Source organism: Poecilia formosa, unplaced genomic scaffold (genome assembly GCF_000485575.1).
Source record: "Poecilia formosa unplaced genomic scaffold, Poecilia_formosa-5.1.2 Scaffold170, whole genome shotgun sequence".
NCBI lineage: Eukaryota > Metazoa > Chordata > Actinopteri > Cyprinodontiformes > Poeciliidae > Poecilia > Poecilia formosa.
In genome coordinates, this window is record NW_006800109.1 from 464,082 (window position 1) to 482,668 (window position 18,587).

At 38.0% G+C, this 18,587-nt stretch overlaps 2 protein-coding genes and 2 long non-coding RNA genes across 5 annotated transcripts in view; 2 read left to right on the forward strand and 2 right to left on the reverse strand.

Moving 5' to 3' along the window:
• Positions 1-1,905: 1,905 nt before the first annotated feature.
• Positions 1,906-7,146, reverse strand: tmem100a (transmembrane protein 100a). The gene is made up of 2 exons (XM_007564993.2): positions 6,962-7,146; positions 1,906-3,084 (listed from the first exon to the last, which is right to left on the reverse strand). The coding sequence occupies exon 2, from the start codon at positions 3,021-3,023 to the stop codon at positions 2,619-2,621; it is 405 nt and encodes a 134-aa protein (XP_007565055.1). The 5' UTR covers positions 3,024-3,084; positions 6,962-7,146; the 3' UTR covers positions 1,906-2,618.
• A 1,276-nt stretch (positions 7,147-8,422) lies between these two features.
• pctp (phosphatidylcholine transfer protein) lies at positions 8,423-14,213 on the forward strand. Of its 2 annotated transcripts, none has more exons than XM_007564994.2 (6): positions 8,423-8,620; positions 9,619-9,736; positions 11,362-11,441; positions 11,558-11,729; positions 12,836-12,903; positions 13,283-14,213. In XM_007564994.2, exons 1-6 carry the CDS (start codon positions 8,495-8,497, stop codon positions 13,355-13,357), a joined length of 639 nt encoding a protein of 212 aa, XP_007565056.1. In that variant the 5' UTR covers positions 8,423-8,494; the 3' UTR covers positions 13,358-14,213. The 2 variants fall into 2 exon arrangements, with proteins under 2 accessions (XP_007565056.1, XP_016533431.1); XM_016677945.1 differs by having other exon boundaries at positions 8,589-8,675.
• LOC103146897 (uncharacterized) lies at positions 8,576-9,120 on the reverse strand. The gene is made up of 3 exons (XR_477194.2): positions 9,030-9,120; positions 8,773-8,924; positions 8,576-8,666 (listed from the first exon to the last, which is right to left on the reverse strand). It is a non-coding gene; the product is annotated as an uncharacterized LOC103146897 (long non-coding RNA).
• A 1,474-nt stretch (positions 14,214-15,687) lies between the features above and the next one.
• The window catches only part of LOC107837725 (uncharacterized), a 56,121-nt gene continuing 53,221 nt past the window's right edge, over positions 15,688-18,587 (forward strand). Inside the window, exon 1 of the long non-coding RNA XR_001663768.1 lies at positions 15,688-15,773. This is a non-coding gene — a long non-coding RNA (uncharacterized LOC107837725). The remainder of the gene's footprint in view (positions 15,774-18,587) is intronic.

Below are 18,587 nucleotides of genomic sequence, written 5' to 3' on the forward strand. Positions count from 1 at the left end.
GATGTAGCATCATGCTCTTTAATTACTCACTGCTGGAACGAACTTATTCATGTGATTTTGATCATTTTCCTTATTTAATGGAAACTCTGGAATTGGGAAATGGTTATTTTTTTATGACATTAGCAGAATATCAGCACATGTACACTTGTAATGGAAATGCAGCTAATATTCCACTGATGTCGAAAGAAACACAATTTTGCAATTTCATTAAACAAGAAACAGGATTTGACCCTTGAGTTTGACACATGTGCTTTATCTGGTTTATCGATCCATTCTGGCACAACCGAACATTTGTGATCTTAGTGTTATGGGGTTCCATTTGTGTCAAAAATAAGTAGAAGTCATATGTGTAGATGTGTCGTTGCTATGTGTCGTTGGTCTATGTTGCATCTGCATGTATTAAACGTGCTTCATTAGTAAGTGGATATCTTCCGTTGTGGGGACTTTCCTCCTCCAGATTCCCTCCTGTTTGTTGATGAACTCCTCCAGCAGGCAGCGCGGCCCTGGCTGGAATGACAACCACGTGAGGCACAAAAAGTGACGCACGCAGACCCTGCAGGAGCCCGCGTAATGAGGCTAAAGACGCTGACGGCAAGCACCTGTCAAACCTCATATCAAGTCTCTCCATTTTTCCAGCTTCGGGCTGGCTTCCTCTGAACCCGAGCAGCCGGGCAGCAGACGCCCTCCAAGCATCGCGTGTCCCATAAATGTGTTAGCGATCCGCGCGCCGGAGGGGTGGTGAGCTCCCAGAAGTGACACCGTGTGTTGTAGGGTCTCCTCTGACGCAAGGAAACCTTTCAGTTGTAGTGTCTGGTGTCACTCGGATGCATAGCAACGCAAATGCTGCCTATAAATATACTTCCCTGTCCGGGCTATTTTAAAACCAATAGGGTCAAACCGAAGTGTTCAGCTTCCTTTCAGTGTTGGAGACAAAATAAAGTAAAAAACTGTAAACGAATAAACTTCTGTAAAGGGAAAGCAATGAGTCAGCAAATACTGTTATGTAAGACATAAAGGGTACTCTGCAAAAACACAAAATCATACCAAGAATTGTTATTCCAGTTTCTAGTCCAAATATTGGACAAAACGGACTCTTCAGAAAGATTTTGAAGCTTTTTAAAGTCAATAATTCCCTGATATTGACGAAAAAGTATTTGTACAATTGGCAGATTACATGGGAAAAATGTAAAGTTTTGTTGTTGTGGGGAATTTGGTTGTGGATTTTAAGAAACAGGCTTGAATTAAACACTGTTTCCATCACAGAAGAAGAAGTGGAGGAGGGTGAGGAGATGAGGGTGGACTTGTTTCTGCCATCATCTGTTACACTGATGGCAACAAAAAATCTTTCCGTAAAATGTCCAAGTAGCTATTGTGGTAAACAATAATAATGTTGTTATGAGACCATTTTGAACTAATATATTGATAATCGCATAACAATGAAAGTTTTCCCTCTCAAAATCAATAAACAACACTAAGCAAGTATTTGTGATCTAGTTTCTAGTACAAACATCTTAGTACACTTGAAATAAGACAAAACTAACTTACAAGTAGTTAAGTTAGTATTATTAACTTAACTATCCTTAATATTTATGAAAAACTTCGAGCTCCACTTGCAGATTATTTCACTTCTGGGAAATTTCTTGTTATGAGTGAAAAAAATAAGCCAATTTAATTAGCACTTTTTGATCAATATTCAATTATTATTGACTCAAAACAAACTCCTGTAGCTTGCTGAATCAAATTATTTCTTAGAAAAACAAAACAGTTCAGATATAATTATTGTGTGTGTGTGTGTGTGTATGTGTGTGTGTGTGTGTGTGTGTGTGTGTGTGTGTGTTTGTGTGTGCCAGTGATTACAGGTTGCTTTCTGTGACTAGAAAGCAACCTGTAGTGTTATATTTTCCTTTTTATTATTGTCTTGTATATAAATTTTTATGACCTATCAAGGTACAGCTCATCAAATGGTGACATTTATGTTTGAACTGTTCCATTTCACCATTTTAGGTCAATTTTATTACTATTTTCCATCAGAAAACAACCAGAAAGCAAAGAAATATCCATAAACATTATTATTTCTATCAGTTGTTTCTGAAATCTGCACCATGTTGGAGAATCAGTGGCTTTATTGAAACTCATCTTGTTATACATGCAGTAACTTCAAGAGTTTACATAGTAGACCATGAAGATAAGTTCAAACTTTGCTACATAAAGTTTATTATCAAAAACGATGTGGAGGATTAAAGTTCTTCAGGAGAAAATACATGAAAGGTTAAATAGTTTTCTCCAGAATATCATGTACATTATTATGATTCTGGATTTTCCCGTTTCCGTCCTCCATTCTGGGCTGTTTTTTCTTTCCCCACAATCCTTCCTGTTGCAATCAGCCGCCCCAAGCAGCAGCGGATTAATGCAGGACTTCCTCTCCACTGCTGTGCACAGTGGTAATTCAGTTTAATTGGGTTTCGTTCCTCCTGGCTGTGTTCCCAGCACTCCAGATGCTCGTCGTCTGTTTGACAAATAAACCCCTGCCAGTGTCTTCAAAGCCCGCAGCGTCTGAGCTTTTGCAGGTCGGAAACGCTGCGATGATGCCTGATAACGTCCCAGAGAGTTTGGCGGGTTCATGTGAAAATGCTCCTCCGGTTGGTGACCAGGGCGGTTTGACTCTCCCGCCGCCTCTCCTTCTTCCGCTCCAGCCGCACCCTCCAGCAGACGGCGCTGGACGCCAGCAGCACCAGCCCGGCCGACAGCAGCACCAACCCGAAGTAGGAGATGGTGGATCCGTGAGAGTTGAAGCTGTACGCCACGGCGGTGACCACTATGCCGGCGATGAGGACCACCACACCGAACGGGACGGTGCAGCGGTAGCAGGAGAGCTCCGCGCCGCCGGTGGCTGCCGTCAGCTGGACCTCGTTCACCAGGGGGATGTTCAATGTCGTCATGGCGACTGGTGGTTGCTCGGTGGCTTTGGGCTTCTCAGAGGTCGCTGGCGTCTTCATTGCGTCCTTGTTGGGTTCGTCTGGCATCGCAGGATTAGGATGAACCGACTACAGTTGGCTCCTCACTGCGGCGCTCTGGGTTCCCAGTCTGAGGAGAGACAAACCAACCAGTAAGCAAACCAGAAGAGGTTTGGATTGATCCAAAATCAATCGAAAATATCGATAATATCAGCGCACAACCTTTTACATTCTGAGGTGTGTGTGGACACTGCGGTGTGACTCTGTTTTAGGGTTTTTTCACATCTGATAGTCTGATAGACTTCCCTAGTTTGGAGACCAGAATTGCAACATTTGCTACATTTTCAGCTGCTGTGATTCACTTTCACACTTTTTTACTGAGTCAAATGATCCAAACTAATTGAAAACCTGTTCACCTCCTCGCCTGTGGGGGCGCTGCACCAAGAACCATAGAAGGAAATGACACAAAAACCTCTAAAGAGGACACTGAGTGCAACTTGCTGCTTCACAAAATGCAAACAAAAATGCATACATGCATTTTTCGGCTCTTTTGGTGAGGTGTGAATACATGTATTCACACCTCACCAAAAGAGCCGGGCTTCCAAGACAAATGAACTTCAGTTCAATTAAAGTGAACTAAACAGGTCTGGTGTGAATGCAACCGCAGATCGCATCATTTTCAAACACACAAACAGATAAAGGTAATTTTTATGCCTTTGTTTTGGCGCCCCCACTACCACAGCACCCATATGCAGGAGAAATCATGCATACCCACTAATGGTTATTGCAGTAATTGATTAATTGGCTAAAAATAAATTGGCATGTTCTGCAGGATTTCCATTTAACTTATTTTTGTTTTTACACAATATTAGAAATATATTAAAAGATGCAAATAAGAAAATAATTAAATTAACTTTTTAAAATTAAAAAATAAAACTGTTATTGCCTGACATAATAATAGCAATTCTTTTGTGTATGCTTGGTCATTTGTAGCAAAGGATGCATCTGCAGCTAAAAACAAATACTGCGTACTAATCTGTTTATACTTTTGGTTAATAGATAGATAGCCAAAGGTGCTTAATTGGAGGTTCATTTATTGTTCTTTCAGGAAATGAATTTTAGTCTGTATCTTCAGGTAACAATTATTAAGTTAGATGACAATTATTTCTATAATCATGATTAATTGGATAAATCGTTTCAGCCCTGGTCAAAAGGTCAAGTTTAGTTGCTCAACGCAGAAGAAACGAGACTGAAGCAGATGTTTCTGGTTTGATTTCCACATCACATTTCACAATTCGCCAGCCCACTCTGACCACCACACACTGCTTCAATAAACCAATGTAACCTCTTTGCACAATCCAGGCCGCCTCTCAGCCCAGTCAGGGGAGAATGACGCAGGTCCGCTCAGCCCGACACGAGCTGAGACATTCCCTGGAGAGCGCGGGATACGGAGCGCTCGCTGAAACGCAAGAAGCTCTGAAATCACAAGCAGTTTCACAACCGTCCCCTTCTTTCTCCCGCCTGTGTGTTTTCCCAACGCGAAGCCGGGATTCAGACACTGAGGGACAAACAAGTTGCTTCATCACAGCCAGATGCTGCTGGAGTTCATCTTTCTTATCCCAGAACAGTCACTGCATGTAGGAAGCTTTCGTGGAGGTTTGTTTTTTCACTGCTGATACTGGACCTCAGGTTCAGCGTCAGTCTTTGGGTTAAAGCTGAAGTTCCTTCACATTCCAGCATGTGGCTGAAATGTTTGATTTTTGTCTAAACTAGGTGACAGATTTCTGTTTGTTAGTATTAAGCATCCCGTTGAAGAGGGAGGGACACAGAGGGAACAGAAAATCAGTAATAATGACTTAATTTGTTCATGTCTCTGAAAGTAAAACAACTCAGAAAACAACTCAGAACCAGAAAGTGTCCACACCAGAGATTCACAAAACATTTTGTCCAAGTTAAGGTCCAGTGTCAGCTGTCTGAATTATCATTTTCTCATCAAAAATTATCTCATCAAAAATTATCATTTTCTCATCAAATCCCCAATGTCAGTCCTCTTAGGCTGAACGATATGCATGACAAACAACATAAGCATTTCATATCAATCAATATAGATAATTATTGATTTATTTTTTTGCCAAACTGGTGGCATGATCTTTCCTGTTTTATCAACAGTTTTCAGTTCATGCTGCTGTTTTTTTATTTTTAAGCAATTAGAAGGCACGGCAGCGAAACCTGAAACTGCTGCCGCACAAGTGGCTCAACAAGTTGTTGCTAAGAAACCAAGGAATGAGTTGCTAGGTAACCAAAGAATGAGTGAGTTGCTAGGTGAGTGAGTTAGTGTATTCCTAAAACCAAGCTGGCTGAGAGGTTGAGCGACTAAAAGCCTTTCCATTGCCTACATCCCCCAGATTGCAGTGCGGTTCTGGATCAGAGTTCAGTGAAATTATTGAACATTTTATCAGATCAATCAAATGCTACTTCTCCATCTTTGGTTCTGGTTCTGGGGATCCAGAGCAGAACCAGAAGACCTGAGAGGGCTGAAATGTTGATACAACAGCAGCAGATCTTTAATGTATTGTGGTGCTATGCCGTTCAGAGATTTATAAACTACCAGTATGTTGAAGTCTATCTGCTCTATCTTCTTGGTTTTAGTCAGAACTCCAGCAGCAGTATTCTGGATCAGCTGCAGCTGGAGGATTTTTTAGACAGACCTGTAAAAACACTGCTGCAGTAACCAATGCAACTGAAGATAAACACATGATCTAGTTTATCTTGCCAGGACATTAGTCCTTTAATCCTAGAAATATTCTTCAGGTAATAAAAGGCTGAATTTCTAACTGTCTTTAAGTGTCTCTGAAGGTTCATGTCTGAAATCACACACCAATATCACTTCCTCAGACAACCGATGTATTAACTGATTAAAAATACTTTAAACATCATATTAAAAATTAGACATTTTATCGGCTTTGATGGAAACCAGCACATCCCATTTCTTACCGACCATCACAAACACATGAACATTTCTTAACATAAAAATCTGGAGGTAGAAGAAACTTAAACGTGTTTCACTGTTCGGTCTTTCAGTAGGACGAGGATCAAAACATGCGGACAAAATCAACAAATTGTTCAGCAGAAACAAAATCAACTTTCTTTCTGTGAAATGTTGTGAGGAAATGAAGTTATTTGATCAGATAACTGAAAACTTAATTTCTAAGATTTTTTTCCACTTGTAAAATGTTGCATAGATTTATTTCTTGTTTGCTACAATGTTATAAACAATGAATGAATGTTCTTGGTGTTCTCAAGTAATTTCTAGAAATATTAAAACTGCAACAAGGTGCATTAATTGAATAGATAAGATATTAAAAACTATTTTTAATGACTGTTGGGAATTTTGTGCATAGTGGACCCTGTTTAAATTTCAGATCTTAAAGAGATGGAATCAATCTATGCATACAAACATTAAAAACTTCAGTGAAAAAAAATCTCATAAAATCCTCTGAAACTGCAGGCTGGTCGTTATTTTACTTATTTGAGGAACAAACAGGAGCCTTTTGCTTTTATATAATAAAACTGCTGCTGGTGGTTAAGTTTGCTGCAGAAGTAAAAACCAAACATTTACATTTCCTTGAATAAATTTGTAGAGTTAATTATTTAGTGTGATTTGTTACCATCCAAGCTAAAATTAAAGAAATCAAAAAGGAAAGTTTCAGAAGATTAAATCGGGTTAAAATGATGTAGCAACAAGGGACCTGAAATGAGTTAAACCTTTATTATCCCATAGATTAACTTACAAATTCAACTTCCTTTATTTACATAGCGATAATTCGCAAGAAAAGCAACTAAATGAATAGATAATCCTCAGAAACATCTAAATAAATCCATCAAGCCAGATTATATTCACCAAATTAAATACAGAAAAGTGGAATTAAATCTACTGAAGGCGGCATAAAATCATTTCAAGATTAATTAAATTAGTTGAAATTAGAAAAATTAAAAGTATTTGTTACCTCATGAGTTATTCCAACACCAAGTTTCCGAACCGCTGCAGTAAAAGTCGCTTGTTTCGGAAGCAAAGTGGGTCATAAAGTGTTCTGGCTGGTTCGGTTCGGGCTGCAGTCTGGACTCTCCTGTAGTCCTGAGTAAAAAAGCCTGGGAGGCGAACTGCCATCCTCACCGAGGCGGACCGTGTCAAGTATCGATGACTGCGTCAAGTTCACTGTGATCAGGGAAACACTTCCGGTTGAGATTTTCAAAATAAGATAAATCATAGCCGTCTAAAACAGCCAAAATGTAAAAAAAAAGAGAGAAAAAAGATCTGATTTCGTTATATTTGTTCAATTTGAAAGTCAAACATCTTGAAATTAAATCTGATGTTTTATCATATTAATAAAGTACAGAAGTTTAAAATTACTCCGCCTTTAAGTTGTTTGGAAAAAACAACTTTAAAAAATTGAGATAAATTTTAACAAGTAATCAAATTAATTTTATTTAAGTAAATATATTAAGTTTAGTTAGATTTTTGGACACATTGTTCTGAACTGGAACTCCAAAATTTTTGCTAAATTCAGTTTCAAAAAAGAAAGAAAATGTTGACAATTAAAACTCATTCAATTTAATTCAAATATTGTCTAAAGTATTCCCCGTTTCTTATGAACATTTTATTTGTTTGTCCTTACAATATTTCTTCCTTCCACTCAACTTTCCTTAATACTAGAATGCGGGACACAGATTCTTTAGCAAAACTATTGTTCTTGTTATTATTTATTTATTTATTTGTCTTTTATAGAGCATGTCAGTGACTAACAAGTAAGCAGACTTTCCAAAACATGGATATAAATACTTCTTATTTACTAATTTCCTAGTTTTATCTTCATTTTACTTTAGAAAAATATTATTATGCAATATCATTAAATTGTTGTGTATAATTTGTTTATATTCACCTTGTGTAAATTACTGAATAAATTAAAAACTAAAGAAATCATAGTGTCCAGTGTTGGGCGGTAACAAGTTACATTTACTGATTTAAATTTAGCCTACTTAAGTCTTTTTTTTTTTTTTAAAGATGTACGTTTAGGAGTATTTCTACTACTGTGCTTTTAACTTGTACTTGAATAATTTTATTATAAAGTATCTCTACTCTTACACGAGTAAGATTTCTGGATTTCTACCCACTGAATGAAAAACAAACACGTTTTAACCATTAATTCACCTGACACAGACACACCTGTTTCATAAGTTTTATATTGAAAGAAACTGATTTGGAAAAAAATATTTTGTCTGTTTTTTTTTTGTTTGTTTGTTTTTGTTTTTGTTACCTATATGAATTATTGATATTTTGGCTCGTCTGGTGATGTCATTTTTAAATATGAAATGATTGATCATTTGATCAGTTCTTGACTTTTTACCATACAAACTTTGCGCAGAGTCGTGACTGTGTCCAGTCTTTAATTTTGGTATTTCTAAGCGGAAGCTGTGAGTTTGTGTCCGGCCAGGCAGCTCGGTCAGCTGGCGGCCGCTGTCAGAGGAGCCGATCCGCCGTCATGTCGCTGCAGTTCGGGGATGAGGAGTTCCAGAGCGCCTGGCAGGAGCTGGACGAGCCGCAGCTGGACGGATGGGAACTCTTCACCGAGGCGATGGGGGTCCAGATCCACCGGCGTTACGACCGGGTAGGCAGAACCGAGCCGGTCCGACTGAACAGAACCTCTGCAGAACCTGCAGCAGGTGTGTAAATAACGCACATGAATACCGCTCAGCCCTGGCCTCTTGAAACAAAAATAGATTTTTTTATTATTATTTTGTTTTATTAATAATACTTCACCTGGGATGTCCTAGCGGCCAGAGGCGGAAAAATCCGGAACTGAGCGAGAGCTTGTTGATTTACTCAGAAACCACCTCAGCAGGTTCTCTGCAGCCTTCAGGAGACTGGAAATTTTTACCAGAACTGGAAAAGCAGGTCATTGGGAACTGAAACTAAGCATGGAAAAATGAAATCATTTTAAAAGGGTGTAAATCCAACCCTTTTTAAAGCTTTAGACCATGGCATAATGTTATGTTGCTTTAATCTCCCAAGGCAACCTTTCAGCTGTCCAAAACGCCTTGGTGAACCTCCTGCTGGCCACTCAGCTCCTTCAGACTAACCAGCAGCAATTAGCAAACATCAGCGGATCTGCTGAACTCATCACTGCTCATCACTCAGTGCAACACTGGTAAAAATGTTTCTAAACCAGGGGTGTCGAACTCCAGTCCTCAAGGGCCAGTGTCTTGCAACTTTTAGATGTGCCTCTGCTGCACCACCTGAATAGAATAATTAGGTCATTAGCAGGACTCCGGAGAACCAATCTACACAAGGAGGAGGTAATGAAGCCATTTCATTCCAGTGTTTTGTACCTGTGGCACATCTAAAAACTGCAGGACGGCGGCCCTTCAGGACTGGACTTTGACATTTGTGCTCTAAATGGTTAATAGATGTGATAACTTCCTGAAAGTAGAGTTTCAGAAAGAGCAGGAGTTTTTAAAGAGACAGAGGCCCAATTTCAAGTCGTTAAGGGGCAGTATTATTTATTCTATAGTAATGTTTATTAAAACCTGTTGAAGTAAATCCAATAACTCTGCCGGTGCGGGAGAGAGAAGGAGTGAAGACACACCTTCCTTTTGCTGGTTGCAGGAAACTGGACTTTATGAGTACAAAGTTTATGGAGCGCTGGACAGCTGCGACCCAGAACTCTGTGCAGACGTCTACATGGACCTGATGTATCGGAAACAATGGGACAGTTATGTGAAAGGTAAAAAGACAAGTTCACACGCCTTTGTTATTTTAGAATGTCTTTGGAAAACTCAGATTTTTGTTTTGGGTTTCATGCACATCTGCAGCACCAAGCAGGTAACATGTTCGCTGCAGCTGGTATTGGTCGGTTCCATCCAGAAAGGAAGGAATGGTCCAGTGTGGATGTAGTTTGGTTGAGCTACAGACCGGCGATGAGGCAAAGTGGTTAAAACAGGCAGAAACACATCAGATACTGAAACTGGGTCAGGTGTTTTAGTTATCGATTATTCTGATGATTAATCAGCTAAAAGAGTAGCTGCATTGTGCAGATTTTTCATATAAGCCTTTTAGGAATACACCCATCCACTTTTCCACTTCTGATACCTTTATCGATATCTGAGGTTTAGTATCGGCTGATACTGATCCAATACAGAAAGAGTTCTGAATTGACTTAAACGTGTTTCTTTTTAAACACAGACATAAATTAACTGAATGTCAAATGTATTTGATAACGCTGCACCAGCACAGCTCATTTAAATACACCAGTAACTCACAAGCTTGGTCAAAAATGGACTGATACAGATAGTAAAATAGGATCTGTGCATCTCTAATTAGAAATGCATCAAAAGTTGCAAATAAACAATGCAATAACATAATTTGTTTATTGATTTTTGCATTAATGACTAATAAATTGAGAGCAAAATGTGCTTAAAAGAATATATATATATATATATATATATATATATATATATATATATATAACAGTAATTTGAACCAGGTGAAGCCAAAACTGCCACTGGTACAAATATTTACAGATAAAGATTTTTCTTTTATGTTAAATGCAAAATGTATTTATTTTTTGTTCTCACGGTTGTGAGTATGTTGTTCTTTTTTGAGTCAGAATACTCCAGTTAACAATTAACTGGTTGCTAAATTAGTTGACAATTGTTTGAATAATCGATTTATCATGATTAATCGTTTTAGCAGTAGAGGACACAGAGAATGTCCCAGATTGCATCCAGACCTCACCACTCCTTTCAGGTTCTGCACAGCAGCTGCTTATTGTTTGAAATATTAGAAATAATTAGATTAGTTTTGCTTTCTATGTTCTTGTTTAACAGCTTTTAGAAAACACTTTTAAAGTTGATGTGTTCATTTTGTAGTTTTGAGATGTGTCTGTCTTGTTTTATGTGTTGCAGTAAAAGCCATCAGAAGGTTAAAGTTATGTCTGTAAAATATGCAGCTGTGTTTATTTGAGCCTCCATGACTAACAGGAAGATTCAGCTGGAAATCTTCTGAATATTTGGGTCAGTTTGGGAAGCAAAACTCTAACATCAAGGCCGAATGTTTAGAACTTTGACAAATGTTTGAGGATGTTGTTTTTACCACAAACTGCAAAAAATAATGGAAAAACGGCAAATTACTCAACAAAAACTGCTTCTAAGTATTACATTATTAATGGTTATAACAAATAAACTGATATAGTTTGGTACATGAAAATGAAATGGTTGACTTACAGAGGAAGATAAAATGGAAAGTCATGGAAGCAAAATGTTCCTGAGAAAAAGATATAAATTAAACTGCTGCTGGGAAATTACTGCTTTCAGTGCTGCTTTATGAAGCTTTTTGTTATTTTTTTGTCAGAGCTCTATGTGAAGGATTTCGATGGACAAACAGCGATTTACTGGGAAGTGAAATACCCGTTTCCTCTGAAAAACAGAGACGTATCCTTTAGTTCTCAAAAACAGACGACTTCCTTTCCATTTTTATTCGTTACTTTGTAGTTATGACGATTTCATGCAATCTTAACATCCATGTTCCCTGACTGCTCTGACCTCAGTATGTTTACGTAAGGGAGCGGAGAGACCTGGACATAAATGGCAGAAAGATCTTTGTGATCCTGGCCAGAAGCTCGCCGGAGACGGCGTGTCCAGAGACGAGCTCCGCTCTGAGGGTGACCGACTACAAGCAGAGCGTCGCCATGGAGAGCAACGGAGCCGGCGGCACTAAAGGTGACCAACAGCTGATTAATATGCAACAAAGCTGATGAAAATCTGATTCTGGATTAATAATTTGATTAATTATAGAATAAAAACTGTGATACTTTACAAGAGAAAATATAAGTAAACAATGATTATGTTACACTGAGAGGTGTGGTGTGGAAGAAAAACTCCTCAAAGCTGGCTGTAGCATAAACAAAGGTGGTTTATTAGGCCTCCTTCAGCACAGCATAGCTCACGGACAAGACAAAATGACATCTTTCCCATCAGTCTCTTAGCTTTCAATCTCTCTGCTTCAGACTCTCAAGCTTTCTCCCTCTCCTTGGCTCAGCCAACAGTCCCCTTATATATTGTTGTCCCCACCTTCTCAATTAACTGCCCAGCCAATCAAAGTCCAGCAAACATGGGCCTTTCTATAAAAGAGCTGGGTTTGAGGCGGGCCTCCTCTTTGGTAGGTTCCAAGATGGCTGCTACAAGGACACACCCAAAAGGTAACAAACATTTCACAAACAAAAGGATCACATACACACATTCTAGAACTTAAATGTTACAGAAAATATTATTGCTTCTTAACAGATTACTTCTGGAGTTCCCCCAGGCTGCTTTCTCGGGCCCCTATAATTAATAAAATCTATTCTACAAGAAAGAAAATCTAAAACAAAAATTATTCTTGGTGTTCCACAAGGCTTGTTTCTGAGGCCACTTATATTTAATCCTTAATGTCCTAAATTTAAAATCTCCGCCTGGATGTTTTTGCTTATTTTAATTATTTTTAAATGTCCAGTGAGTAAATATATATTTGCCCATTTATCCATAACAACTGAAACTTTCAATATGTAGCAAGTTATTTTCACAATTTATCGTCTATTAAAAGAATCGCTCAGATTAATTTCCTGCTACAGTGGGGGTGAAATTACCGTAATAATCCGATATTAGCTGGGAAGCACAACGTCTTTGCTCCGAGAGGGAGATCAGCACCTCCACTAGTTTCAGTTCACTGGAAACCACCTTCTGACTGTTGGAGGGTTACATTTCTTTTCTTAGTGTGATCAGCTTAATGTTTTAGCCGTTAGCAGGTGAAACCCTCATGTGAGGACTAATCTTGTGCTGTGTTTCAGTGTTCATGAACTACTTTGATAATCCTGGCGGTATGATCCCGACCTGGCTGGTGAACTGGGCAGCGAAGGTGAGGGCAGTCATGTTCAAAACGGTCTAAACAAAGCACAGAAATTATGTTGAAAACCTGCAAAATGAGATGTGTTGTTTTTGGAGATGACTCACCAGGTGTTTTTTCCCCTTTAAGTTACTTTAATTAAAGCATTTTCCAGAATCTTATAAATGAAAGTAAAGCAGTTCTCACATCTCTGCAACTATCTGCATGTTCAGACATTTGGTTTTTCCTGCCGACTCTCTGGGACTCATTTCTCCCCTTGCTTTACGATTCTGCTGGGGTTTTGTTTACTGGTGTGTTGTAGACTGACGTCATTGGTTCCCCTTCTAGGTGGGTCTTTTTGGCTCATCTTCTGAGCTAATGTGTGTTTTTGTTTTGTTTTTACTTCTTCCAGAGCGGGGTTCCAAGCTTCATTAAAGATCTGCAGAAGGCCTGCAACAAGTACAAGTCGTACTGCGAGAAGAAATGAGAGCAGCTCACTGGAAAAACACGAAATCTCACCAAGTGTTTTTGTCTAGTTTCAAGTGCAAATATCTTGTTATACTTAAAATAACTTACTAGAAATGTTTCACCAAGATATAGGAACAACTGCCAGATTATTTCACTTATAAAAGACATTTTTCTGTGTTATAAGTGCCAGTGGAACTATTTTTTTTCACCAACATTAAAGAATTTAAACAAGCTCTTATATCTTGCTGAGAAGTTATCTGTAAGTCATTTTAGGTTTATTCCAAGTGTACTGAGATATTTGCATTAGAAACTGAAGTTACTTGGTGAGTTTTCTGTTTATGCTGTGCTGATGGTGACTGGCTCATGCTGAAGAGTTTTCTTGCTGCTCTGTTTTCCGTTTTTGCGTTTGGCGGCTATGGGGTTGTGTTCAAGGTGCATGTGGTGTGTTGGTTTTTGCAGCTCTTCCTGTTTACTTGGCCATAAAGCGAAAGGCTGCTGTGAATTGATTGTGTTCCCAGTTGCTGGTCTACTCCTCTCTTTTCAGGGGATATTTTCATTTAATTGACTGTTTAGTTGATATGAAGATGTCAATCATTCCTTCAGGCTGTATTTACCAAAACGATCTTTTTGCACGGGATTTCATGACCTTGTCTTGTTTACTGTTTGTGTTGATTGAGGGAGATTAAATATGTTTTACTGAGTTGGGATATTCAGTAAAATATCAGAACTTCTGCATATGGATGCTGGATTACTTCACGCTCCTTTTGTCCTGGTGAATGGAGCGTAGCTGTGTCAATGCAGATAAATTCATTTTAATTCACCGATGCTGCTTGTTTATTCTCTCAGCTAAAATCAAATTAAAATGACATAATTTATATGTTATGAAGTTTTGGTATCAATCCAATACCAAGTAAATACAGAGCCAGTGTTGGTGACACAAATCATTTTTTACTGTTTACGTTTGTTGTATCATCAAAAGTTTGACGTTTGATTTTTTTAATGATTTTTCATTTGAATTGTTTTGTTAAAATCATGAATATCATTTGGAAAAAGTTTATCCACAAAAGACTTTAAAAACATCTCAACACCAAAAACAGAAACAGTAGAAAAACAAAAATGTGTTTTCTTCCCCAAATAAAGTATAAAAAATGATAAAACATCTATAATACAGATAAACGTTATTTTGAAAAATAACGAATCAGAATCAATAGTTTTTAGGACAACTGATTCTCAAACAATCTCCCCTTTGCTTTGCTTTTACACTCACAAGATGGCGGCTTAAAATGGACACAAAGGTTTCCGGCTCTGTTTATAAATCCATTTTAGTCTTATGTGTCCCTTTAATAACCGTTAATTAACAATTACAACAATTTATTTATGAATACCAGCAGTTTGCTACCTAATTGAGACAAAAAAAACTGAGAAAGATTTACTTTTTTTTTTCAAACCAAATTTTATTTCTAATTGCTAAATAAGCTTTTGCATTTACATATGTATCATCAACAAAGACAATAACTACATATAGATTTGCCTTTATTCATCTCTCAAGGTGGTTTCAGGTGGTTTCAATCACGCATGCGCATTGGATTCATCTTCAATCGTTGACCACAGAACTACGTTCTGTTAACGAGCAGCGCTAATTTAGGCTAAAAGGAGACTTTTCCATTTTCCCTGGAAATGGAAAAGCTGCAGAAATTGAAAATCCACTCTGGAAGCTAACAGGAGAAGCTTAGCTTCAGGGAGAAAACCAACTCGTCTGGATGTTGAAGAGGTGTGCTGCTGATTACCTGCCTGTTTCTGATGAGAGAGGAGGAAGCGGGGTGCGCACCATTTATCAACCGGCGCGGCGGGCGGACGATTCCTAACGGCTCCGTGAATCAGGTGGGCGGTTCAGATTGGTCCTGTCTGACACGTGACACATTCAAACGACTGGTTCTTTAGATTCAGATATACATATATTTAAAAATATCTTAATACCAAATAGTTAAAAATCTGTTACACAATGTTAATATGTGTGACAGTGAATATTCTTTATTTGTGCAAATCTTGGACATATTTTCCAATCTCTGTTTAAAGAAAAGAGACAAAAATTATCCTTTAAATTTTAAACCCAAGAAATCAGGAAGATGTGCTACATTCATAAATTATTGCACTGGTTTATTCCCCTTATGTTTTCAGCTGGATTTAACAGAAAAACTGCCTGTATTGGACTTATATTTTTGGAAATTTTATTTTCATTATCTCACTGTATTATTTAAAAGATGAAAGTAGCACCAGAAACTCTTAGTGTCACATGTCAAGGAAAACCTGCTGAATTGATTGTGTTGTTTTTCTGTTCTCCTCCAGAAAATCTAAAAACTTCCAATTCCAGTGGAAAGCGAAGTGGCTTCGCTCCATGTTGGACGTCGTCTCCAGAAAAAACAGACTTTCATAAGGTTGGTGAGAGCTAAAGCAGGAATATCATTCACTTTACTGTCATCTATAGACGGATGCTATCTGAAATAGTTAAAGTTAAAAAGTGTGATGCTCTTTTTCACTCCGTGCTGTTTACTTTTAAAAATAAGGTGGGAAAACCTTAAAGTTCAGCACAAGTTGCTCAATGGGTTGTTGCTAGGTAACCATAAGCTTCTCAGCAGGGTGTTGCTAGGTAACCATAAGCTGCTCAGCAGGATGTTGCTAGGGAACCAAAGAGTGAGTGAGTTGATGCCACCCAACTTGCTTAGCTAGCTGTGAGAGGTTGAGTGGCTGAAGTGTTTCCTCTGCCTACGTCTCCCAGAATGCTGTGCGGTTCTGGATCTCAGTTCAGTGAATATTCTTAATATTGAATATTCTCAGATGTATTGTCTGTTGATATTATCTGTCTATCGCGATATAAACGTTTTTATTGGTTTATTGTCCCATAAAGCTAAAACGTGACGGTTTAGATGGAATTAAATGCAAAACTTTGATAGTTTCACAGAGAAAAACAAAGCAGTTAACTGACTTTACATGAGTGCAGATGTTACAGTTCCAGTTTTTTTGTTTTTTAAACCTAGAGAGAGGAAATTAAAAACTTTTATAACAGGTTAAAGATCTTTTAAAGTCTTCAAACTCTTTAATGGATGTTTTTTATTATTATTATTTTAGTTTTATCTAACAGTCATACTTGTAGTTCCCTCAGACTCTTCATTAGTGTCTCATAAAATAGTCTGAAAACATAAAAAACTAATATAAACATGTTTTTATTAGATTTAAAACAATTAAAAATGGAATGATGTTTAACAAGTAGTACATTAAAAACAACTCTGGGTTGTAAATAAAAATCTTTTCCCGTGAATATATATATATATATATATATATATATATATATATATATATATATATATATAGTCCTAAATTATTGAGCAACAAGTGTCTGACAGCGCGGTTATCTCTGATGTTGTTGCGCCCCCTGCTGGTTAAACGGACACACTGACCGGAGCTGCTCGCAAAAGCAGAAACTGTTGCTCAATTTTAATGTAGTTAATGTTTCAAAATTAGATAAATGAATCCAGTTTGTTACTGTCCAATCGAACCTTTAATTTTTTCCCCTGAATAATCTAGTAATTAATCAAAATCAATATTGGTATGAAATATTCCCTTTTGTGTCTTATTTTTTGGAAATTTTTGCACGTTTTGTGTTTTCCCCATCAAGAAAATATAAAACTCTGACGATATAAATAATTGAAATATAAAATAAAACTTTTATTTGTATTTAGGTGAGAAGCTGGACAGATATGTGTTGAATGTGTGGGGAAAAGAAAATTTCCTCAAACTATTTTTCATAAGAGGGGATTAACTGAGGAGCTCATTTTACTCTGTGGTTTTATATTCATGTTTTAATATCTGCATTTGATCCGCATTTCTCTTGTTGCCATGGCAACCCTAACAACATGTACCCTAACTTTCATGTCCTCAGTTTTGATCCATGTTTCACAGAACCACCAGGTTTCTGTTGTTTTGTTTGTTTGTTTGTTTGTTTGTTTGTTTGTTTTGTATCTAATTGTTGCAGAAAAATTATGGGCTGGTGCTGAAACTCTGGTGCCACCTAGTGGTTCCAGGAAATATTCCAACAACGGTTTGTTTCTTTGTTTAGATGTGACTCCATAGTTTTCATAAGGTATTTCTTGATGTGGAGCTGCTGCTCCTGGAACAGTCTTGTATTCAGCGTAAACATTTTCTGATGTCTTCCCTTCTTGGCACCGGTTTGTCTATGAGGAATGGACCATCATCAGATGCTTAGACGTGACTTTATCGTAACCCCGTATCTCCTGGATCAACATTCTGCTGCTAGTCTCACACATGGAGGAAAATATGTTTCTTGGCTGCCCGCAGTGTGTCAGAGTGGGGTTCTTTTGATTGCTAATATACAGCGCTAATTAGCTCTAGAAAGTCATCTTGGATTGCAGCAGCCCCCTTAACCTCAGCTCAGATTTCCCAGGTGCCTCGCAGTCTGCCAGAGCTAACAAAATAATGGCTCCACTTGGAAGCTAATTTTTCAGAGTTGTCTTGTTGTGTTTTAGCAGATTATTGTTGGAGATACTGGTCACCGGAGGGGATTCTCGAACTTGGGAAGGCCTATGAACACTTAATGAAATGTTTCAAGTATGCAGAGGTATACTGCATACTATTTACTATTTATTGTTATTTCTTTGGCTGAAATAGATTAAAGGTGATCTATTATGCTTCCTTGAACTTGTTAGGGTAGGTTTGTGGGCTTTACAAAATGTGTTCAAAACATTTTTTGCACAAAGTCTTCCTGGAATAATTAGAATTGTCTGCTTTTCATCCTGAAAGGACCTTTCGGGTCCTTTCAGCAGAGCTGTCTCTTTAAATCCAAACAAGCTGCTGCTGGCCACATGCCTCAACTCCATGTTTACACTCGTTCATAAAAAATGGCTGCAAACATGAGCAATTATACAACCTTACATCTTTGAAAAACAGAAATGGAGCCTTCTGCACAATCAACAAGAATGCAGCAACTGGTTTCTAGACTGCAAGTCAACAACAAAACACTTGTCTTTTTCAGTAGCCATTGTACTGCAGTAAAACAAGCTTACCAAATGTGCTGGAGCTCAGTTTGGGTTGCTAGGTAACTGACGGAACTCTGCCTGGGTTGCTAGGGAGCGGACTGGGGTTACTAGGTGAGGGATTGTGCCTGCTGATTTGTGACGTCACCACTTCTTGCCAAAAACTGTGTGGATGGGTTTTTTTAAGCACTGTTTTTAGAA

What these genes read in the sequence shown, in the direction of transcription:
- pctp (XM_007564994.2), top strand. Translation starts at nt 8,495, where the DNA reads ATGTCGCTGCAGTTCGGGGATGAGGAGTTCCAGAGCGCCTGGCAGGAG. An exon ending in TCCACCGGCGTTACGACCGG is followed by an intron (nt 8,621 to 9,618) that starts GTAGGCAGAACC and finishes TGCTGGTTGCAG; the next exon opens with GAAACTGGACTTTATGAGTA. An exon ending in TTCCTCTGAAAAACAGAGAC is followed by an intron (nt 11,442 to 11,557) that starts GTATCCTTTAGT and finishes CTCTGACCTCAG; the next exon opens with TATGTTTACGTAAGGGAGCG.
- tmem100a (XM_007564993.2), bottom strand. Translation starts at nt 3,023, where the DNA reads ATGCCAGACGAACCCAACAAGGACGCAATGAAGACGCCAGCGACCTCT.